At 41.9% G+C, this 24,602-nt stretch overlaps 1 protein-coding gene across 1 annotated transcript in view; it reads left to right on the top strand.

Moving 5' to 3' along the window:
- Nucleotides 1-24,602, top strand: part of KIAA0753 (KIAA0753 ortholog) — a 45,612-nt gene that overhangs the window by 14,608 nt on the left and 6,402 nt on the right. The window contains exons 8-15 of the mRNA XM_040338477.1: nt 14,156-14,352; nt 15,683-15,840; nt 18,270-18,392; nt 20,559-20,648; nt 22,512-22,581; nt 23,783-23,932; nt 24,296-24,374; nt 24,480-24,600. Of these exons, the coding sequence (XP_040194411.1) occupies nt 14,156-14,352; nt 15,683-15,840; nt 18,270-18,392; nt 20,559-20,648; nt 22,512-22,581; nt 23,783-23,932; nt 24,296-24,374; nt 24,480-24,600 (988 nt within the window). The remainder of the gene's footprint in view (nt 1-14,155; nt 14,353-15,682; nt 15,841-18,269; nt 18,393-20,558; nt 20,649-22,511; nt 22,582-23,782; nt 23,933-24,295; nt 24,375-24,479; nt 24,601-24,602) is intronic.

Genomic DNA, 24,602 nt, shown 5'->3' with positions numbered 1-24,602 from the left:
TAGCTGTGTGCATAGCAGCCATTTTGTTTGTGGCATTTTGTCATACGAAGACGCAGTTGCAGTAGCCCCCCCACCTTTTCCTTCAACTCATATAATCCACAACCTTTTCATGCCAGACACCTCTTATCAATTTCCCAATACCCATCTCAGGGCCTGTAAAAGTGTCTGGAAAGTTAACTGACTTGTTGTAAATAGCACAGTGAAATCTGTACAATACACATTCTGTCTCTTAGTAGAATCCATCATTCCAGTATATTCCATATCTTCCAAAATAGCAAAAGCACAGCCAGAATATAGGCATATCTACATTTCAAGTTCAGACACCCCTATGTTGGATCATTTGGGGAACCACTGGCACCCCTTATCCCTCCGAGGTAAAGGAGACATCTGAAACCTGTCATATTTACATTTTATTTTGTTGCTAATCAAAAGGGTATCTGGGACATGGTCATAACATGGTGGCCTCCTAGCACGGCACTCACCAGATGATTGGTCAGATGGTCTCTGTCAACACTCCCTTGATTTTAAGAAAATTGGATTGCATCCACATTGGGACAGTTCTAATGTACCATCAAATCGGGAACATCTGTGACGTTTGAGAACTGATAATAGCAGGCTCATCGACAGAACTCTGATAACACCTAGGACCTTGCAAGAGTGGCATTGTTGCGCAAGTGACAGCATGGTGTGAGATTGGCCAGTCCTTTGTCACAAGTTAGCGAGGAGGGCAGGGATCTGATACCCGCTTTTGTCACAATCCGTGCTAAAAATATGCACTGTCACTGCACTAATGACACTGGCTGGGAAAATGTTCAACATCTAGGGTCATCAAAGGGTTAAATGTGTGCCTAACCAGTGTTTATGTACTGCAAGGTGTTTTGACTAAGGAATATGCAGTTTTTTACTTTTTACAGGGAAACAAAAACCGACACATCCCCACTGACAGCACATAGCTTGGTTAAAGGGGTTGTAAAGGTACAATTTTTTCCCCCTAAATGGCTTACTTTACCTTTAGTGCAGTCCTCCTTCACTTACCTCATCCTTCCATTTTTATTTTAAATGTCCTTATTTTTTCTGAGAAATCCTCACTTCCTGTTCTTCTGTCTGTAACTCCACAAAGTAATGCAAGGCTTTCTCCCTGGTGTGGAGTGTCGTGCTCGCCCCTCTCCCTTGGACTACAGGAGAGTCAGGACGTCCACTAACACACGGCTCCTTTCTCTATCTGCAACGTAGAGAGCGTCCTGACTCTCCTGTAGTCCAAGGGACGGGATGAGCACGACACACTCCACACCAGGGAGAAAGCCTTGCATTACTGTGTGCAGTTACAGACAGAAGAACAGGAAGTAAGGATTTCTCAGAAGAAATAAAGACATTTAACTACTTAACCCCCGGACCATATTGCTGGTCAAAGACCAGAGCACTTTTTGCGATTCGGGACTGCGACGCTTTAACTGACAATTGCGCGGTCGTGCGACGTGGCTCCCAAACAAAATTGGCGTCCTTTTTTTCCCACAAATAGAGCTTTCTTTTGGTGGTATTTGATCACCTCTGCGGTTTTTATTTTTTGCGCCATAAACAAAAATAGAGCGACAATTTTGAAAAAAAATAATATTTTTTACATTTTGCTGTAATAAATATCCCCCAAAAAATATATAAAAATTTTTTTTTTTCCTTAGTTTAGGCCGATACGTATTCTTCTACATATTTTTCGTAAAAAAAATCGCAATAAGCGTTTATTGATTGGTTTGCGCAAAAGTTATAGCGTTTACAAAATAGGGGGTATTTTTATGGCATTTTTATTAATATATTTTTTTTACTAGTAATGGCGGTGATCAGCGATTTTTTTTTCGTTACTGCGACATTATGGCGGACACTTCGGACACTTTTGACAAATTTTTGGGACCATTGGCATTTTTATAGCGATCAGTGCTATAAAAATGCATTGGATTACTATAAAAATGCCACTGGCAGTGAAGGGGTTAACACTAGGGGGCGGGGAAGGGGTTAAGTATGTTCCCTGGGCGTGTTCTTACTGTGGGGGGGGGGGGTGGCCTCACTAGGGGAAAACACTGATCTTCTGTTCATACATTGTATGAACAGAAAATCAGCATTTCCCCCGCTGACAGGACCGAGAGCTGTGTGTTTACACACACAGCTCCCGGTCCCCGCTCTGTAACGAGCGATCGCGTGTGCCCGGCGGCGATCGCGCCCGCCGGGCACACGCACGGGAGTCGGGGGCAAGCGGGGGGCGCGCACGCGCCCCCTAGTGGCCGCTTGAAGAGCGGACGTATAGCTACGGGCTCTCGCCCAGGAGAGCCGACCTGCCGCCGTATAAAGACTAAGGAACTAAGGTAAAGTAAGCTATTTAGGGAAAAAAAAATGTACCTTTACAACCCCTTTAAAATGGGAAGATGATGCATTTGATGCTGCAAGTATCATAGCCACTATAATTAAGATAGCAGATTTTCTCCAGGAGTGCAGTGTAAATAAAGTTAGGCTGGCCATTCAGTGTACAATTTTCCTTTAGATTTATCAAAATCATATGATATGAAGTCAAACCTAAACACTTTCAATTTGTGTGCAATCAAACAGGCCCTTGCACTATAGTGTTAAAGGTAAATCTAAAGAAAACTGATCAAGAAAGTTGCATAATGTATGGCCAGCTTTGGGCTGTTCCATCATCCAGTGTTGGCCGCAAGCAATATTGTTGCACTAAATAATCCTAAACTATAATTGGTGCAAATAATATCCTCTCATAATATATAAGTGACTACCGTATATATGAAGTAGTCTAGTTGCTGGTCCCCATTCAAAAAGTGTTTTCAAACACTTCAATTTAGAATAGAAAATATGTATAATGCAGCACAACTAGCAACAAACTAACAAGTGCTTAACCACTTCAGCCCTGGACCATTTTGCTGGTCAATGATCGGGCCACTTTTTTCGACTCGGCACTGTGTCGCTTTAACTGACAATTGCGTGGTCGTGCGACATGGCTCCCTAACAAAATTGGCGTCCTTTTTTCCCCACAAATAGAGCTTTCTTTTGGTGGTATTTGATCACCTCTGCGGTTTTTATTTTTTGCGCTATAAACAAAAATAGAGCGACAATTTTGAAAAAAAAAATGAATATTTTTTGCCATTATAAATATCCCCTAAAAATATATAAAAAAAAAACATTTTTTTCCCTCAGTTTGGGCCGATACGTATTCTACATATTTTTCGTAAAAAAAAAATCGCAATAAGCTTTTATTGATTGGTTTGTGCAAAAGTTATAGCGTCTACAAAATAGGGGATAGTTTTATGCCATTTTTATTAATCATTTTTTTTTACTAGTAATGGCGGCGATCTGTGATTTTTATCAGTACTGCGACATTACGGCGGACACTTTTGACACATTTTTGGGACCATTGGCATTTTTATAGCAATCAGTGCTATTAAAATGCATTGATTACTGTAAAAATGTCACTGGCAGGAAAGGGGTTAACACTAGGGGGCGATCAAGGGGTTAAAAATGTTCCCTCATTATGTTCTTACTGAAGGGGGGGGGGTGGACTGACTAAGGGAAATAACAGATCGCTGTTCATACATTGTATGAACAGACGATCAGTCATTTCTCCCCCTGAAAGAACCGGGAGCTGTGTGTTTACACACACAGCTCCCAGTTCTCGCTCTGTAACGAGCAATCGCGGGGGCGCGGTGATTGCGCCCCCCGCCGGGCACTCGCATCGGCACCAGGGGCGAGCAGGGGGCACGCGCTCGCCCCTGGTGGGCGCAAATGCAAAATCACGTAATATTGCGTGATTTTGCGCAGGCGAGCCGACCTGTCCCCGGGCGGTCGGCAAGCGGTTAAGTGCCAGTTCACACTACCACGACTTGGCATCCGACTCCCCCAAGTCGTGCGACATGAGAAATTCAATTGAAGTGAATGAGAGCCGTCTGAGGCCGCGTACACACGGTCGTTCCAAACCGATGAGAATGGTCCGACGGGCCATTTCCATCGGTTCACCGCTGAAGTGGCCTGATGGTCTGATGTGCGTACACACCATCGTTCCAAAAACCGATCGGGTCAGAGCGCGGTGACGTCAAACACACGACGTGCTGAATAAAACGAAGTTCAATGCTTCCATGCATGCGTCGACTTGATTCTGAGCTTTCTGTACTAACCATCGGTTTGGACTGATCGGGCAGCGGGCCATCGGTTCGATTTTAAAGCATGTTTGAAAATTTTGGACCGAAGGACAACAGACCGATGGGCTATACACACAGTCGGTTTGGACCGATGAAACTGAACCTCGGTCCATTCTCATCGGTTTTGTCCGACCGTGTGTACGCGGCCTTAACCAGTTCCCGACCCCCGCATGTACATATACGTCCACAATATGGCACGTACAGGCACATGGGCGTACAGGTACGTCCCCGCCTTACCCGGGTTCGGGGGTCCGATCGGGACCCCCTCCGGTACATGCGAGGGCCGGGAACGGTGTACGGGAGGTCCGGGAGGAGGGGGCGGCTATTGGTTTCCAGCCGTCCCCTCTCGATCTCCCTCCGCGAATGAGCTTCCACCTGAGCCCTCCCTGCCTGTGTAACTGTAAACACAGGCAGGGAGGAAGTGACGTTTTCTCCCCTCTGGCGGTCTTTTCGTCCGGTTCCAGAGGAGAGAAGACGTCAGTACTGTGAGTTGCACCAACAGCACACTGACACAGCACACATAGGCACATAACCCCCCCCCGATCACCCCCCCAGCACCCCCAGATCACCCCCTGTCACAGTGTCACTGATTGCAGTGATCATTTATTTTCTGATCACTGCTTTTAGTGTCAGTGTGACAGAAAAAAGTGTCAGGGCAGTTAGGTTTAGGCCCCTTTAGGTCCAGGGTAGCCCCCTACCCCCCCCCCAATAAAGGTTTAACCCCTGATTGCCCCTAGAGTTAACCCTTTCACCCCTATTGCCAGTGTCACTAAGCGATCGGTTTCTGATCGCTGTATTAGTGTCACTGTTGCCGCTAGGCAGTTAGTTTTTTTTGAGGTTCGCCGCCAGGTTTATATAGCGTTAGGTACCCCCATAAATAAAGGTTTTAACCCCTGATTGCCCCTAGAGTTAACCCTTTCACCCCTATTGCCAGTGTCACTAAGCGATCGGTTTCTGATCGCTGTATTAGTGTCACTGTTGCCGCTAGGCAGTTAGTTTTTTTTGAGGTTCGCCGCCAGGTTTATATAGCGTTAGGTACCCCCATAAATAAAGGTTTTAACCCCTGATTGCCCCTAGAGTTAACCCTTTCACCACTGATCACTGTATAAGTGTCACTGGTGACGTGGTTAGCCAGTTAGTTATTTAGTTATTTTAGGTTCGCCACCAGGTTTTTAGAAAGCGTTAGGTACCCCCATATATTACCGAATAAAGGTTTTAACCCCCTGATTGCCCCCTAGTTAACCCTTTCACCAGTGATCACTGTATAAGTGTTACGGTTGACGCTGGTTGGTTAGTTTGCTGTTTATAGCATCAGAGCACCCGCCGTATATAACCCAATAGGTTTAACCCCCTGATCACCCGGCGGGTGATATAAATTTAATTTTAGCGCCAGTCAGGGTTTGCGTCGCCCCAGGCAGCGTTAGGTTAGAGCCAGTACCGCTTACACCCACTCGCTAAGCATACACCCCCCTTAGTGGTATAGGATCTGAACGGATCGATACCTGATCTGATCAGATCTATACTAGCGTACCCAGCAGTTTAGGGTACCCAAAAACGCATTGTTAGCGGAATCAGCCCAGATACCCGCTAGTACCTGCGTTTTCCCCCTCTGCCCAGCCCAACCCACCCAAGTGCAGTATCGATCGATCACTGTCACTTAGAAAACACAAGACACATAACTGCAGCGTTCGCAGAGACAGGCCTGATCCCTGCGATCGCTTACAGTTTTTTTTGAAGCGTTTTCTACATTTGCTATTCAGGTGGATACAGCGAACTTTACGTCACTTGATTTTTATTCGCTGTATTTCACGGAAGATCTCTATAGATCTATTGTGGACCAGACTAATTTATATGCTGGTACCTACATCGCCGCTAACCCCCAGTCTCGCCTTGCCAAAGAATGGAAACCTCTCGAGGTTTCCGAATTTAAGACCTTTCTGGGCCTTACCCTCAACATGGGCATACACAAATTTCCGTCATTGCGGATGTATTGGTCCACACATCCCATCGACCATATGCCCGTTTTCTCTGCTCACATGGCCAGGAAACGATACGAGGCGATCCTGCGGTTCCTGCATTTCAGTGACAATGCACTTTGTCGTCCACGTGGAGACCCTGAATTTGACCGGCTCTACAAAATTCGGCCCCTCGTAAACCATTTCAAAGAACGTTTTGCAGCCTTGTTTAATCCCCAGCAGGTTGTATGCGTTGATGAGTCCCTGATTAAATTTGCTGGCCGCTTGTCTTTCAAACAGTACCTTCCCAGCAAGCGTGCCAGATACGGGGTCAAGCTCTATAAGCTCTGTGACAGGGCCACAGGCTACACATGGAGCTTTAGGGTTTACGAGGGAAAAGATAGTCAGGTAGAGCCGGAAGGATGCCCAGATTACATGTGGAGCGCTGGCAAGATTGTTTGGGACTTGGTGTCACCCTTATTCGGAAAGGGGTACCATTTGTATGTGGACAATTTTTACAGCAGCGTGCCACTTTTTAGCCACTTATTTGATCAACAGATTGGAGCATGTGGCACCGTGCGACCTAATCGCCGGGGCTTCCCCCAGCGGCTTGTAGATGCCCGTATTAGGCCGGGGGCGAGAGCCTGCTGCAGATGTAAAAATTTGCTCGCTGTGAAGTGGCGGGACAATAGGAATGTTTTCGTTCTTACCACCCTTCACGCAGACACGACAGTCCAAATTCATACGGCGACTGGTGTTGTGGAGAAACCCCTCTGTGTCCACGAATATAACCTTAATATGGGAGGGGTGGACCTCAACGACCAGTTAATGGCGCCGTATCATATTGCCCGTAAGACGAGACGCTGGTACAAAAAAGTGTCTCTACATTTATTTCAATTGGCTCTACTGAATGCTCATGTCGTATACAGAGCTTCAGGACGGAATGAATCCTTCCTTCAATTCCAGAGGGATATCATCACAGAACTCCTGTATCCAGGCGGTACTGTACCTCACCAGCCCCTACCAAATGCAGTAAGCCGACTGCATGAGAGGCATTTTTCTTATGTCCTCGAGAGTACCCCTACCCAACGAGCCCCCCAAAGAAAATGTCGTGTCTGTACCAAGCGCGGATTTAGGCGTGACACCCGTTATTTTTGTCCCAAATGTCCTGCCAATCCTGGTCTTTGTATTGGTGAATGTTTTGAACGCTTCCACACACGAGTTAATTATTAGTGTAGGGTGAAACATTTCACAGGCTAGGCTCACTTACACAGGGTCATCCAAGATGCCATCGCATTTTGAGAGACCCAAACCTGGAACCGAAAAGTTGAAGTTACAGTTCACAGTTACAAAAAAAAGTGTTAAAAAAAAAAAAAAAAAGTAAAAAATAAAAACACACAAAAAAATATAAAATAAAAAAACCAAAAATAGTTGTCGTTTTATTGTTCTCTCCCTCTCTATTCTCTCTCTATTGTTCTGCTCTTTTTTACTGTATTCTATTCTGCAAAGTTTTATTGTTGTTATGTTTTCTCATGCTTGCTTTTCAGGTATGTAATTTATTTTACTGTTTTCAGGTACGCCATTCAGCTGTTGCGCGGACTTATTTATCTTGACAGCAACAGCGTTTGCTCCCACGATATATAAAGCCGCGACTCCAGTGCTGTAGGAGGTGATTTCACCACCACAGTTAAAAAAAAGAGCATATATGCCGAAGCATGGGGGCAGCAGGGGCGGAGGAGCGATTTTGCTCCTAATGCCGCGTACATACGGTTGACATTCCTACGGAGGCTTTCCCGTGGAAAAGTCTGACCATGTGTACACGGCATAGAAAAGTCCGACCGTGTGTACGCGGCATAGAAAAGTCCGACCGTACGCGGCATAACTTTTTTGTGGGAGGATGCCCCTATGCTTCGGCATATATATATTTTAGGCACAGGTTGCGTTAAAAAATGTTTTATTTTTTACTATGTTTTTTTATAGGTATTTGCTTTGCAGGTATGGTATGATCTTACTGTTATACTGGAATGTTACTTTGTTTTAATGTTAACCATCATTTGCTTAGCAGGTACGCCATTCAGTTGCAGTGCGGATTTATTTAGCGTGACAGCAACAGCGTTTGCTCCCACGATATATAAAGCCGCGACTCCAATGCTGTAGGAGGTGATTTTACCACTACAGTTCAAAAAAGAGCATATATGCCGGAGCATGGGGGCATTAGGGGCGGAGGAGCGATTTTGCTCCTAATGCCGCGTACATACGGTTGACATTCCTACGGAGGCTTTCCTGTGGAAAAGTCTGACCATGTGTACACGGCATAGAAAAGTCCGACCGTGTGTACGCGGCATAGAAAAGTCCGACCGTGTGTACGCGGCATAGAAAAGTCCGACCGTACGCGGCATAACTTTTTTGCGGGAGGATGCCCCCATGCTTCGGCATATATAAATGGTGCATGTATGCCCATCATTAGAAGTGGGTGGATGAAGGGAGGTATTCTAATGGTGGGCATACCCACCGATCAATCTTTTTTTTGTTCAGCCAACAGGCTGCATGAAAAAAAAAAAAGATTACAATACATGTCCAACAAGAACCATCAACGTACTGGTATGTTGCTGGACTTTTAATGGTTATACCAGAATGATGCCTGCGGTTTTAGGCATCATCTTGGTATCATTCTTTTCAGCCAGCGGTCGGCTTTCATGTAAAAGCAGTCCTAGCGGCTAATTAGCCTCTAGACTGCTTTTACATTCAGTGGGAGGGAATGTCCCCCCCCCCAGATATAAACGGCGCCATTGAGAATATGGGAAAGCATTTTATCACACCGATCTTGGTGTGGTCAGATGCTTTGAGGGCAGAGGAAAGATCTAGGGTCTAATAGACCCCATTTAAAAAAAAAAAAGAGTACCTGTCACTAACTATTGCTATCATAAGGGATATTTACATTCCCTGAGATAACAATAAAAATGGTAAAAAAATAAATAAATGGAAGGAACAGTTAACAAATAAAATAAAAAAAGCGAAATAAATATATAAAAAAATAAAAAAATAAAAAAAAGCATCCCTGTCCCCCCCTGCTCTTGCGCAAAGGCGAACGCAAGCGTCGGTCTGGAGTCATATGTAAACAGCAATTGCACCATGCATGTGAGGTATCACCGCGAAGGGCAGATCGAGGGCAGTCATTTTAGCAGTAGACCTACTCTGTAAATCTAATGTGGTAACCTGTAAAGGCTTTTAAAGGCTTTTAAAAATGTATGTAGTTTGTCGCCACTGCGCGTTTGTGCGCAATTTTAAAGTATGTCGTGTTTGGTATCCATGTACTCGGCCTAAGATCATAATTTTTATTTCATCAATAATTTGGGCAATATAGTGTGTTTTAGTGCTTTAAAATAAAAAAAAGTGTATTTTTTCCCCAAAAAATGCGTTTGAAAAAACGCTGCGCAAATACTGTGTGGAAAAAAAATTTGCAACACCCACCATTTTAATCTGTAGGGCCTTTGCTTTAAAAAAAATATATAATGTTTGGGGGTTCAACTTAACTTTCTTGCAAAAAAATAATATGTTTTTATGTAAACAAACAGTGTCAGAAAGGGCTTTTTCTTCAAGTGGTTAGAAGAGTGGGTGATGTGTGACATAAGCTTCTAATTGTTGTGCATAAAATGCCAGGACAATTGAAAACCCCCCCCAAATGACCCCATTTTGGAAAGTAGACACCCCAAGCTATTTGCTGAGAGGCATCTTAAGTCCATGGAATATTTTAGATTTTGACCCAAGTTGCGGGAAATATAAATATATATATATATATATATATATATTTTTTTTGCGCAAAGTTGTCACTAAATGATATATTGCTCAAACATGCCATGGGCATATGTGGAATTACACCCCAAAATACATTCTGCTGCTTCTCCTGAGTACGGGGATACCACATGTGTGAGACTTTTTGGGAGCCTAGCCGCGTACGGGACCCCAAAAACCAATCACCGCCTTCAGGCTTTCTAAGGGTGTAAATTTTTGATTTCACTCCTCACTACCTATCACAGTTTCGAAGGCCATAAAATGCCAAAATAGCACAAAAAAAACCCAAATGACCCCATTTTGGAAAGAAGACACCCCAAGGAAACTGCTGAGAGGCATGTTGAGTCCATTGATTTTTTTTTTTTTTGTCCAAAGTGATTGAATAATGAGAAAAAAAAAAAAAAAAAAAAAATTTGTCACTAAATGATATATTGCTCACACATGCCATGGTTATATGTGGAGTTGCACCCTAAAATACATTCTGCTGCTTCTCCTGAGTACGGGGATACCACATGTTTGGGACTTTTTGGGAGCCTAGCCGCGTACGGGACCCCGAAAACCAAGCACCGCCTTTAGCATTTCTAAGGGCGCAAATTTTTGATTTCACTCCTCACTACCTATCACAGTTTCGAAGGCCATAAAATGCCAAAATAGCACAAAACCCCCCCAAATGACCCCATTTTGGAAAGTAGACACCCCAAGCTATTTGCTGAGAGGCATGTTAAGTCCATGGAATATTTAATTTTTTTGCCCCAAGTGATTGAATCATGACCAAAAAAAATTAAAAAAAAAAAATGTACAAAACATTGTCACTAAATGATATATTTCTCACACATGCCATGGTTATATGTGGAATTGCACCCCAAAATACATTCTGCTGCTTCTCCTGAGTACGGGGATACCACATGTGTGGGACTTTTTGGGAGCCTAGCCGCGTATGAGACCCCGAAAACCAAGCACCGCCTTCAAGATTTCTAAGGACATAAATTTTTGATTTCACTCACACAAATCTTGAAGGCAGTGCTTGGTTTTCGGGGCCCCGTACGCGGCTAGGCTCCCAAAAAGTCCCACACATGTGGTATCCCCGTACTCAGGAGAAGCAGCAGAATGTATTTTGGGGTGCAATTCCACATATAACCGTGGCATGTGTGAGAAATATATCATTTAGTGACAACGTTTTGTAATTTTTTTTTTTTGGTCATTATTCAGTGACTTGTGGCAAAAAAATTAAATATTCCATGGACTCAACATCCCTCTCAGCAAATAGCTTGGGGTGTCTACTTTCCAAAATGGGGTCATTTGGGGGGGGTTTTGTGCTGTTTTGGCATTTTATTGCCTTCGAAACTGTGATAGGTAGTGAGGAGTGAAATCAAAAATTTATGCCCTTAGAAATCCTGAAGGCTGTGATTGGTTTTCGGGGTCCCGTACGCGGCTAGGCTCCCAAAAAGTCCCACACATGTGGTATCCCCGTACTCAGGAGAAGCAGCAGAATGTATTTTGGGGTGCAATTCCACATATGCCCATGGCATATGTGAGAAATATATAATTTAGTGACAACGTTTTGTAAAATATTTTTTTTTTTTGGTCATTATTCAATCACTTGGGGCCATAAAATTAAATATTCCATTGACTCAACATGCTTCTCAGCAAATAGCTTGGGGTGTCTTCTTTCCAAAATGGGGTCATTTGGGGGGGTTGTGTGACATCTTGGCATTTTATGGCCTTCAAAACTGTGATAGGTAGTGATAGGTAGTGAGGAGTGAAATCAAAAATGTATGCCCTTAGAAATCTTGAAGGTGGTGATTGGTTTTCGGGGTCCCGTACGCGGCTAGGCTCACAAAAAGTCCCACATATGTGGTATCCCCGTACTCGGGAGAAGCAGCAGAATGTATTTTGGGGTGCAATTCCACATATAACTATGGCATGTGTGAGCAATATATCATTTAGTGACAACTTTGTGCAAAAAAAAATCAGTTTGTCATATTCCCGCAACTTGTGTCAAAATATAAAATATTCCATGGACTCGACATGCCTCTCAGCAAATAGCTTAGGGTGTCTACTTTCCAAAATGGGGTCATTTGTTTTGTTTTTTTGCTATTTTGGCATTTTATGGCCTTCGAAACCTTGATAGGTAGTGAGGAGTGAAATCAAAAATTTGTGCCCTTAGAAATGCTGAAGGCGGTGCTTGGGTTTTGGGGCCCCGTATGCGGCTAGGCTCCCAAAAAGTCCCACACATGTGGTATCCCCGTACTCAGGAGAAGCAGCAGAATGTATTTTGGGGTGCAATTCCACATATAACCATGGCATGTGTGAGAAATATATCATTTAGTGACAACTTTTTGTAAACATTTTTTTTTTTTTTTTTTTTCGTCATTATTCAATCACTTGGGACAAAAAAATTAAATATTCAATGGACTCAACATGCCTCTCAGCAGTTTCCTTGGGGTGTCTACTTTCCAAAATGGGGTCATTTGGGGGGGTTTTGTACTGCCCTGCCATTTTAGCACCTCAAGAAATGAGATAGGCAGTCATAAAATAAAAGCTGTGTAAATTCCAGAAAATGTACCCTAGTTTGTAGATGCTATAACTTTTGCGAAAACCAATAAATATACGCTTATTGCGATTTTTTTTTACTAAAGACATGTGGCTGAATACATTTTGGCCTAAATGTTTGACTAAAATTTAGTTTATTCGATATTTTTTACTTTTTGTTATAAGAAAAATCATTTTTTTCAAAATTTACGGTCTTTTTGCGTTTATATCGCAAAAAATAAAAATCGCAGAGGCGATCAAATACCATCAAAATAAAGCTCTATTTGTGGGAAGAAAAGGACGCAAGTTTCGTTTCGGTACAACATTGCATGACCGCGCAATTACCAGTTAAAGCAGCGCATTGCCAAATTGTAAAAACACCTTGGGTCTTTAGACAGCGTATTGGTCCGGGGCTTAAGTGGTTAATGTACACTACTGAAATCGCTTCGACTTCAGTAGTGTACATTAAGGTTCCTGTACTACTTCAAGGCGACTTCTAGGCAACTTGTACCCATAGAGGAAGTTGCCTCAAAAGTCAGATCTCCATCTTAACTGAAGCAACTTTATAGGAATAGAAAATAGTTTACTCAGGCAAACCCCTCCCTCCCACAGAGCTGATTATTCTGTGATTGGCCACAGCCAAAGTCACCTGTCCTGGAGGCAACTTTAAGTCGCGCTGAAGTTGCCTTGCAAAGTCGCACTATAAGTCGGGTTGCCCCTGTGGCACTCAGTGGATATATGTAACAACTGTGCAACAATTAATCCTAAAAAAATAGCGACTGCTACAATTATATAATAAACAGTGGAAATCAGTCCAAAAGCAAACACTTGTAGTGACTCAGCAGTGCATTATGCTGTCAATTAAACAAGATGATGTGATCTTCCATCTCAGTGTTATAAAATAATCTTGTGCTCATAAATAATCCTCCACCAGTAAATGGATGGCCACTCACCTTATACTCACCTTATACTCAGACCCCTGTTTTACCAGCAGGTCCCAGTGAGCAGTCCCCTAATAGGGGTAGGATCAGATGATTGCCTTCGTTCTTTTAATCTCCAACACCTCCTGTCAGTGCTGCATGCCCTCGATCAGCGTCATGTAAAAATAAATGTACATCTAGTGCTCTCTGTCACAATTTTAATGTAATAAAAAACAAAGGTAGCACAATCGCATAAAAGGCACTAAGCCGTGCTTCAGCATAGATGGTGGTAACCGTGGGTTGATAGCCGATGGGTCTGGCTCCTCTAATATTATGCACTGCTGTACATTCATAACTGGATACATTAATAAGTGAAAGCTGTGTACTATTGCAGCAGATGAAAGCTAGTATAATTAGCCAGGCAAAATAATATTTTCTATTACAGATTAAGACTGTGCTTCCTATGTAGGAGTACTACATGGCGATTGTGTTTCACTGCAAGTGTATGGCCTGCTTTGACCCACAAGGATTCAGTGTGCTCTAGGTGGCCTATTTTCTTATATACATACATACAGCAGCTGGTCACTTGACAGAGAACCTAGAAATATGTGTAAGATGTAGCGGCATGTGAATATGGCCCAGTCTACTTTTACAATAAAAGCTCATAATCTACCCTGAAAATCCTTGTTTTTTTAGGTTTTGATGAATCTGTCTTGTTGTGTAACATTTATGATGTTCTAAAACCAAATTATAAATTGTTATGTAGATGATCCCCCAGAATCACTCAGTGCTGCCACACAGACTGACCTTGGGCCTGCACTAGAGACATCACCACCAGAAAGGCAAGTGGTACTTCGGTCTGCTATAGAAACATTAATTCATTCTGGTCATCTGAAGGACCTGCCTAGAGCCGAGGCTGGACAGAACAAGAACAAGGGTGTGTTGATTCCGCAAAGACCCAAGGTTTGTGTTCCGAACCCAATCGCCCTGTATGGTGTATGCTGTAATTATACAGAAATGAGGGGGCATTTATCAATTCTGCCGCACAGCAAGGCAGTGTTATATAGTAGAAGTAGGGATGAATCATGAGACAGATTTTATGAGGAGGTTACAGCCTTAGGCTGTCTATATACTAGTAGATTTTCAAATGAACGTTTGTATGAACATTCGTATGAAATTTCTTTGTACTTTCAATGGCTGGATAATTGTTTTTCGAAAGTACTTTAAAGCGGTTCTCCACCCTAAAGTGAAGTCCCGCTGATCGGAACCCTCCCCCCCTCCGGTGTCACATTTGACACCTTTCAGGGGGGAGGGGGGTGCAGATACCTGTCTAAAGACAGGTATTTGCACCCACTTCCGGCCCGGCATTCGGGCAAAAGACACATCCCGTCGCCCCCCCCCCCCCCCCCCCCCGTTGTGTGCTGGGAACACTCGGCTCCCAGTACACAGCGGGAGCCAATCGGCGGGCGCGGCGCGACTCGCGCATACGCCGTAGGGAACCGGGCAGTGAAGCCGCAGCGCTTCACTTCCTGGTTCCCTCAGCGTGGATGGAGGGGGGAGCAGCAGGGTGACGAGCGATCGCTCGTGCTCTGCTGCGGACGGCGCTGGACTCCAGGACAGGTAAGTGTCCTAATATTAAAAGTCAGCAGCTGCAGTATTTGTAGCTGCTGGCTTTTAATATTTTTTTGGGGTGGAACATCCGCTTTAAACTTTGTTTGATTTTGGAATGACTATCATTTCCTAAGCTAAAACCACATTCCCTGTTTGACATTCATTGGTTTGAGAAACATTTTCCATCCTCATCCTCTGAATTTTCTCATCATTGTGGTCAAAACTGAACATCGATTTGATTTGATCCCATGAATGTTCCTAACATGAATAATTTTAAACAAAATTCTACTAGTGTGTAGGCAGTTTTTTCGTAAGATTTTCTCTTTCAGGTGCTGTAAAGTTGCACTGCACGTGAATGAAACTTGACCCTTACTACTAACTCTACTAACTGTATCTTTGTAAAGTGCAAATCTGTCTCCTCTTCAATATTCAATCTGTCTCAGAACTTTGCAAATCTCTGAAAGTTGACTCCCCGGGAATGCAGGGGTCACAAATATATAGTAAACCTGTCCAAAGAGACTTTGCGAAGTGAGAGGCAGCCTGCTATTTGTCCCAAGTACTATGATTGTTGCCCTGATTTTACCCATTAATGGACTGGCAGAAAGCATGCATTCCTGAACATTAATTCAGACTTCACAGACACAGAAGTTTTATGCAAAGTGTTCCCTTATGCTACTTCTAGGGATTTAGAATGCCTCGAAAGACAGGGCCCTCCCGGCATGCACACTTCCAGAAGAAAACTGTGGCATTCAAGCTAAAGGAGAACCGTCCTGTTGTCAGAGAGAAGAAAACTCCTTGGGTGCCTCCGAACCCAACATCTCCACCAGCTTCTCCAAAAAGGTACAGTAGTAACCACTACAAAATAATAAGTGACCTCATTCACTGCCTAATAAAATAGGAGCAAGTCCAAAAGTTCACATTACACTATACATTATGAATATCGTTGGGTCTACCAATATTTATGCAATGTAAGAGTCTGCACAAATGGATTGTTTAGGTTTGCCTTCATATTTTATTGTTTTGCTAAATTTATTGGAGCTTGCACAATAATCTTGCAATCAGGTTGTAGTGTGTACAGCCACCCTGAAAGTTTGCGTTCTTGGCTCATTGGATAACTTGTCCTCCCGCTAGAGTCAGAAAAGGAAATCTGATAATATGAAGAATATTTAAAGTATGCTAATGGCTACCAAATATGAATGTTACTACTTTCGCAAGAAATGTATATGTGGTGCCTTTTAGCCCTGGTTTAAATTGATGCTACTTTTGAAATCTCGCTACTTCACTTGAAGTAGTGCGTTTTCAAAGTAGCAAGGTAGACATTTGTGTGGCTTTATACACAGATGTCTATTGAAGTCGCAGCTGAAATCGGCAAAAGTAGTGCAGGAACTCGTTTTGCAAATCGGGATGTATCACCGATTGGAACAGTGCCATTTCCCGCCAATAGGCTTGTGACTTGTAGCATGACAAATCGCTCCATTGTGAACTTAGGCTTAAAGTAATTGTAAGAAATCCACTCTAATAATCTAGACCAGGGGTGTCAAACTCCATTTTCATTGTGGGCCGCATCAGCATTATGTTTGGCCTCAAAAGGGCCGGTTGTATCTGTAAGATTTGATGTCCAGCGCATCCCCTCCCCATATATTAGATGTCAAGAGCCACCCCACCATCAGAAGTTGAGTCCCCCACTATCCCTTACATCACAGTGCACCCCCTTACCTTATGCTGCTGCTGGGAAGAAGCTGGATGCATTGCTTGAAAGCAGAAAGTAAGGGCCTGGAGGAGGACCAGAGGAGGGCTGGAGCTCTCCTGCAGTATTTTTCCAGTTAAAGTAGATTTTTACATGTATATGAAAAGTGTCAGAATTGGCCTGTTATGGAAGTAGTTCAGGTCCTTTTGGGAGCACATATTTTTCTATTGCTTTTCCATCTCCATCTTTTTTTCCTTTTTTGCTGGGGTGAGGTACAAAAATATGCTTGCCAAGACCTTGATTTTCTACTAGAGAAGGATCTTTGTGGGTATGTTGGGTAGGGGGCTCCTCCACTAGGGGTGTTTTTGTGTCCACATGGATGAGTGTACCCGCATTAAATATCTGAGAAAGATGGTCCTTAATAGTCCCTCACATTCTGAGTGAGATTGGATTTATAGAAACTACTGTATTTGCTGGTGTATAAGACTACCTTTTACACTTAAAAAAAACTGGCCAAAAAGCAGGGGTCGTCTTATACGCCGGGTCAGCTGCTCGGATGACTGCTGGATGTGCGTTAATACTGTATGTAGCTTCGGCTACATACAGTATATGCCGCTTAGCCAATCCCGGTGAGCAATGTATTCAAATGAATACAGAGCCTGCTCTGATTGGTACAACAATCTCTGCCAATCCAAGCAGGCTACATACAGTAGCCTGCTCGGATTGGCTTTGAGAGTCAGAGAGGTGTGGGCTGATGATGTTACAGCTTCTGCCAATCCAAGCATGCTTTGTATTCATTAATAGAATACATTGCTCGCCGTGATTGGCTCCAGCAAGAAGGAAGAAGAATATGGCTCCAGAAGGAAGAAATATGAAGCCTCGGAAGGGGGGTCGTCTTATACGAAGAGTACAGGCAAAAAATCATAAAAAAAGAAATGTAAAATTAGGGGGTCGTCTTATAAGCCCGGTCGCTTTATACACCGACAAATACGGTATTCCTTTTTTTTGTACATTTCATGGTGGGACAGAACTGGGATAGCCGCCATCTGCATCCTCTAAGTCCATACTAGTTAATATGCCCAGTTATATATCTTACAACTGTTTTGGGTATACATATGATAGTACCATATGGGGTTGATATTGCTATCATTGTATCCATTCCCTTACATATTGATTGTTTGCTATACAAGTTGACATCTGTATAGATTTATGTTACTTGGAGGTACTTAAAACAAGTATAATCTATGTTTTTTTTTTTACCTTACTATAGGAATTTACATTTTTGGTCATGAAACATACTTTTAGGTTACTGAAATAGAGGTCAATTTTATCTTGGTGGTCTTTGGTGCATTGGGATACGCACCCTCGTCCACTTTGAATCTATAATTGCCAGTTTATGACTATATAAGGCTTTTGTAAGACTTGAGTTTATTTAGACTATAATCAAAGCTAAGAATTTTACAAGTTCTGCTTCCACTGCTGTCTGCCCATTATAATTTATAGTATTTTTTGTGAGTTTTGAACTTTTGAATAAAATCATAATATAAGTAGTTTATCTTTTAACTTTATACTGTCCAATTAGATTAAACTGGAGCACAGAACAGAAAAGACTGCATGGCTCTCAATCTAGATTATGTAATGAAATCGACTCCATAAATGAAAATGAAAATGAAAAGGAAGACCTCAAGACAAAAGATACTTCAAGGTATTTAACCACTTGCAGACCGGAATGTTAAACCCCCTTTCTGTCCAGGCCATTTTTCAGTTTTCAGCATTGTGATTCTTTGACTGACAATAACTAAGTCATTCAACATTGTACCCAAATTTATTTTATATCATTTTTCTGAGACCGAGATCTTTCTTCTGGAGGTATGTAATCACCAGGGTTTTTTCAAAGCAAAACATTTAAAAAAAAAATAAAGAAAAAACCCTGTTACTTTTGGTTTCTATTATAAAACTTAAATCATTTTTCTTTATAAATTTAGGCAAAAAATTAAGTCTGTGAGAAAGTTTTATAGTCTACAAACTAGGATATATATGCTTTAAATGAAATTTACCCTGATTTTCTGACTGCTGCCCTAATTTCTTGGGGTCCTAAAATGCCAGAACATACAAACACTCACAAATTGACCCTTTGAAAGTACACACCCCAAGGTATTTAGTAAGAGGCTTGCCGAGTTTTTTTTTTAAGTAATTTTTTTGGTGGAAAATGACAGCTAAAAAAAATAAAGAGATTCTGTTCCCTCAAAGCAGGCTAAACAGCACAGTGCTTGTGCTGTTCAACCTGTCCCTCTGTAAGCTGTAATAAAAAACTGGCTGATCCTGCTTGGTTCTGCCCTCTCTTCTGTAAACTGACCACAGTTTATCATGGCTGCTAGACCCTGACACTGTGGTCAGTTTACATGCCTCCATCATCTACTGTGTCTCTTCTCCCCCCCCCCTCACCCCTCCCTTCCTGCTTGTCAGTTCATGCATCTCTGTGAGCTGTCTCTGCCCTCCCCCTGCTGCCGCTGTTAGTACTAAAAGAAACTTTAAGAATTGTCACTGCCAGCCCCTCTCTTTTATCCAGCGATAACACATAGTGTAAGCGTTTTTTTTTTTAAACAAAGTCTCTAAATACATTTTTCAGAGATCTTCAGGCCGGTCATGTGACTTCCGGCTGCTCTCCTACTACGATCGATGGGCTACAGCTAGAGGGGCTGAGCAGCCAACACAGCAGTTATGTGACCTTCCTGGCTGATGTCAGAGGGAGATCTCGGATATTTAAGGTTACAATCACTTTAATACATTTTGAAAGAAATAGTTATTTCTCACACACAGCATAGGCATACTTACAATTGGACCCTAAAACAGTCTTCTACTCTTCTGAGAATGGAAATACCACATGTTTCAGACTTTATCGCTGCCTAAATGCATAGAGGGGGCCAAAACTCCTTCAGGCTTTGTTATCCGTGACTTCCTAACTTAATTTTCATTTTTTTCCCCACCAGAATGGTACTGCACTGTTGGTGCTTGCCAGCTGAAGTTCAGTAGGATTTTTAGGGCTTGTTGACCTATTATTAGACCTAACTCTTTTAGCAGGGACCCCTCCATCCTACTGAATCAGAGATGGCCATCAATGAACCACTGCTTTGCTTAGATTCATTATATGATTCTAAATCTGACTTTGAGGTCTCCCTACTGCTGTCATAAGTCATACTCAGAATTTGAACAGCGTTCTCCCTAGTGTCCATTTTCAATTTTTTTGGCAGTGACTGTACTGGTACTTGATAACACTGGTAATGATGCTAGATTATGATGCTAGATGGTGACCAGGACACTGGTTCATTGATTCTGTACCTTACTTTGTGATCTGCCATGTCCAATGGACACAAGGATAACAGAGCATGCTCATAAATGCGCTAAACTGAGCACTAAGTTGGTCATTTCAAAATGGCCTTCCGCTCCTAGGAAGCAGTTCTCTGGCAAGTGGTGAAACAAACTGAACTCTGTAAGGCGTGCTGTCAAAAATGCAGATGGAGGGCAAAGCACTAGCTATGAGGAAATGCACTGCTATTTTTAAGTAGGAATTCCAGGAAAAAAACATTTTCATGTTCAGTTCCACGTGGTGTGCAAGTGACACACCCTATACACACAGCCTGCTGATGATCGGATCTGACAGAGAGATGGCGGATCAGAGATATCATGATTTTCTGTCTAGAATTAGACATTTTCCTGCTTTGAAAAACATTCATATTTTAGATACAAAGATACAATGTAAAGTATGCAAGGTCTGCCCATTGTTATGAATGCACAAACATCTAAATAGAACAGAGAAAATGTATTTAGTAGATGAGTCTGCTTATTATATGTATATGTTGTTCTTTGGAAGGTTGGCTTGGTTGGATTCGGAAATGGCAAAAAGGATGCATCAGCTGGATGATCTATACAGGAATCAAATTGCTCATTTTCATGATCTAAGGTAAGAAGGTAGAAAAGTTTAAGACCTTGATCTTGACAGCAATGATATGCTGTAAAGGAAGCAGGTAAGAAAGGAAAACTTGTTTATTTTTGTTCTGGACCCTGTTGGGGAGATTTTCCCATGCTTTATCTCTTAGTAAAAAGATAGTTACTGGAACAGTGAGAGAGATGACCTCTTAGCAGGTACTCAACAATACAACATTTGCCAAGGTTTGAGGAGATTTACCCCACTGCCTGTTTGGTGACCCAGATAGAAAATGAGGGTAAATCTCCCCACCAGGGGACAACTACTTAAATCCATAAGCACTTTAAGCATTCCCTAATCTATTGAAAATATAAGACAAATGTTTAGGTTGTAGTTAATCTTAGCTTTTGATTCCTGCACTAACAGAGTCTGGCTGCCAAAAGTGTTTATGTATACAGTTGTACTCAAAGGTTTACATACCCTTAGAGCAGGGGTCTCAAACTGAGGCATTGCAAGGCTGACAGTTACAAGAATGACTCGCAGAGGCATGATGGGACTTGTAGTTTCGCAACAGCTGGAAGGCCACCAGTTTCAGACCCCTGCCTTAGAGAATTGGTAATAGTATGTGCCATTTGTAAAGAAAACATGTGTGAGCAGGAAAAACGCATTTCTTTTATTTTTTATGGGATTTACATTCAACTGTAGGTCATAACAAATATAAATGTATATACCGTACTGTAGATAGATATAGATAGCAATAATATATATCTATATAGATATATATATCTATGTAGATGGTGCCCAATGACCTGAGTTAACCTTTTTATGTCTTCATATTTCAAATCTGAGATCTGCCATCCATAACCCCACACTACTCATACTTACAACTGGCAATGTTTAGTATTTTTACCCAACTATCTTCCAGTTTGCATTCTGCATACTATAAAACACAAACAAATACCACAGGAAAAGTGCTATGCAGATGAAATAATTTGAGCACAGAAATCTTGCAAACAGTCTCTGAGAAATATAAGATAATTGTTAGTTGTTTAAACGACAGCACCTACTAATAACCAAAATACTAGTTTTCTTTCACATGACTTTTCTTGATTTTTTTTTTTTTAAATCCATAGGGAGTGTACAAAAGGGTAATGCACATAGCAGTTCTTTGCCGTGTAAATATAATATATATATATAAAACTGTTTTGGCTACACATAAGATTTGTCTGGTTTTTAGATTATTCTCAAAAAACATTCTAAGATTGCTGTCTGGGACTTGATTGCAAGGTGGAAGCAAATAACACAAATACTGGGGTTATTGGATGTTAATGCGCAGAATCTGATGTTATGCCTTGCACTTTGTATTTAATACTGCTGCACACTGAATAGTCTGGCTCTCTGAAGTCCCAGAATATTGCTGGCAGTCTAGTATTTAAAGTGGAACTTCCACCCCCCCTCCCCCCAAAATGCAGTAGCTAGCATACTCGCCTCTCCTTAAGGGTGTGACTTCATTCCCCTGCGGCTAAGATCCTTTGGGAATGCGGAATAGCCATAATACTGAAAATCGGTGCAGGATTGTCTCCTCATGAGATCTCTCAACATTCAAAGAGTCCAGAGGGCAGATGATGTCACCCTTGGCTAGATGCTGCAGCAGGAAGTCAGGGAAAGGTAAGCATATGATCTGGCTATTTTTCTACCCCAGAAGTACTTTTTATGCAGTGTTTCAGGGAAGGGGCAAAACTTCAATAGTGAGATAAATTATGCTTCGAGATCTTGGTTGCTATTGGGGAGTATGGGGTAGCTGAATTGACCGTGCATGTATTACTGAACTGTGTGGTCTGCAGTACGTGTATGTTATGGTGCTAAGGAAGTCGGCTTACTTTTTGTTTTGCAATTCAGGGAAGAAGTTAATGCAGTAAAAGAGTTGGTGGAGGACAATCTTGAAGAAAGGAATGCATCAAGACAACAGGTAAAAACAAAAAATGTAATAAAGGTTAAAATATCTCATATACAGTTGCTTTAATGCTGGGTACACATAGGTCGAATATAAGCCGAAATCAGCTGGTACAGTAGAAACCGGCCAACATTCCACCCATTTGTACAGCTGCCTGTCAGACAGAAGTCTGTCTTACTTCTGTTGAACAAGCATGCTGGAAAATCAGCAGCCAATCAGCCTTTGATCAGCCAATGGCTTTGAGTGTTTACCAGTGTTTTATGGCAGTGGACCGGTCCCTACTATAGCATAGCGGGGGAGATCGCTATACTAACATTGCTTGTGTTAGTGCAGCAACATATCAGTTTTTTTTTCCATTCAACACGCTGGGTGATAGTGTTTTTTTGTTTGTTTTTTAAAAGTTGAGTTGAGCTTTAAAGTTTCAGAACCAGGAAGACAGAAAGCTAAATGGAGGATTTGTTCAGCTCTAACCTTCACAACTCGTTCTGCTGTTGGCAATAGTTAATTCGGGGATGGTGGATCATTTATGTTGCATTTCTCTGAGTGAGACATTAAAGTATCCTATTTGCAAGACAGCAACTATTCATTAACAACACAATCATCTTTCTGGATAAATGGATTCTGGATACTATGGATACCTAGTAATCTGTGATGTTATGCCGCGTACACATGATCGGATTTTTTGTCGGAAAAACTTTGATGGTTTTTCCGACAGAATTTCGCTCAAGCTTGGCTTGCATACACACGATCTCACACAAAAGATCTCTGAACTTTTGTCCGTCAAGAACGCAGTGATGTACAACAATACGACAAGCCGAGAAAATGAAGTTCAATGCTTCCGAGCATGCGTTGGAATTTTGCGCGTCGGAATTGCTATAGAGGATCTGATTTTTCCGCCTGAAAATTTGAGAACCGGCTCTCAATCTCTTGTTGGCGGAAATTCCGACGGCAAAAATCCGATGGAGCATACACACGGATGGAATTTCCATTCAAAAGCTCACATCAGACTTTTGCTGTCGGAATTTCCGATTGTTTGTATGGGGCATTAGTGAACAGGTTAAATACACTGAGCTTTTTTTATTATCCATTGTACTACGCAAATATTTTAAGTGATTGCTATTTATTTTGGGATTAGCACTGTGGTAGCTTTCCAATATATTTTAAGGGGTTATCTGGGGGGAATTCACTTATTGGTGAAGTTTGCTTTGTTTTTTAGCCCAAGAAACAAAAGGATGCCTTACTGGAAAAGCAGAGGGATGACAGTCTACGGAAACTAGATTTATTTGATAGAAATGAGTATCCCAACATTATCCCACAAGATGATATCAACTTGGAGGCCATGATTGAGAGAATAGAAGAAATAGAAGTAAGATTTAAGAGCCCATATTACTGTTATAAGAATCACTGTTTGAATACTGTCCATTTTATAAGTAATACAGAAAATATTTTCATAATATATTTACATACATTTTTCTTAACTTTTTTATTTCAAGCTCATTTTTACTTCTGAATTTTATTAATCCAGACTGGACTCTCACATCACGAGTAGAATATGAAATTTGTCTGTGTATAGCTTGGGCACCACACCATAATAGGCGTCATCATACTGAGTCTTCTCCAAACTATAGTCTGACCAGCAGAATCGTTTTTCTCTACCTGACTTTGCTTAAGATACCAGAACATCTCTGTAACTGTACTAACTATTTGTGTTGTTTTTGGGGAATCTTAGAAATACCAGGAATCAGTTCGTCAGAGGTATACCAAGATAGTCTATTCAGACCCAGATTTTTGGGCACAAGAAGAAAAGGGTAAATATAAATAATGAATTTTTGGGTTCACATACAGTATTCACACAAATATTTACATTTGCCTTTGGTTATATATTGCCTTATTAGGGTGGTCTCTCATTACAGAAAGAATACATGCAAACATGGACAAGAATCCTAGCTCTCCCCATCCCATTATGATCACAAAGCCTACACAGAAAAGGGAACCTGTAGTGAAAATTTTTCTGGAGGAACCTGTAGAAGGAGAGT

Source organism: Rana temporaria, chromosome 2 (assembly GCF_905171775.1).
Source record: "Rana temporaria chromosome 2, aRanTem1.1, whole genome shotgun sequence".
Taxonomy (NCBI): Eukaryota; Metazoa; Chordata; class Amphibia; order Anura; family Ranidae; genus Rana; species Rana temporaria.
This window is presented reverse-complemented; position numbering and strand designations above follow the sequence as displayed.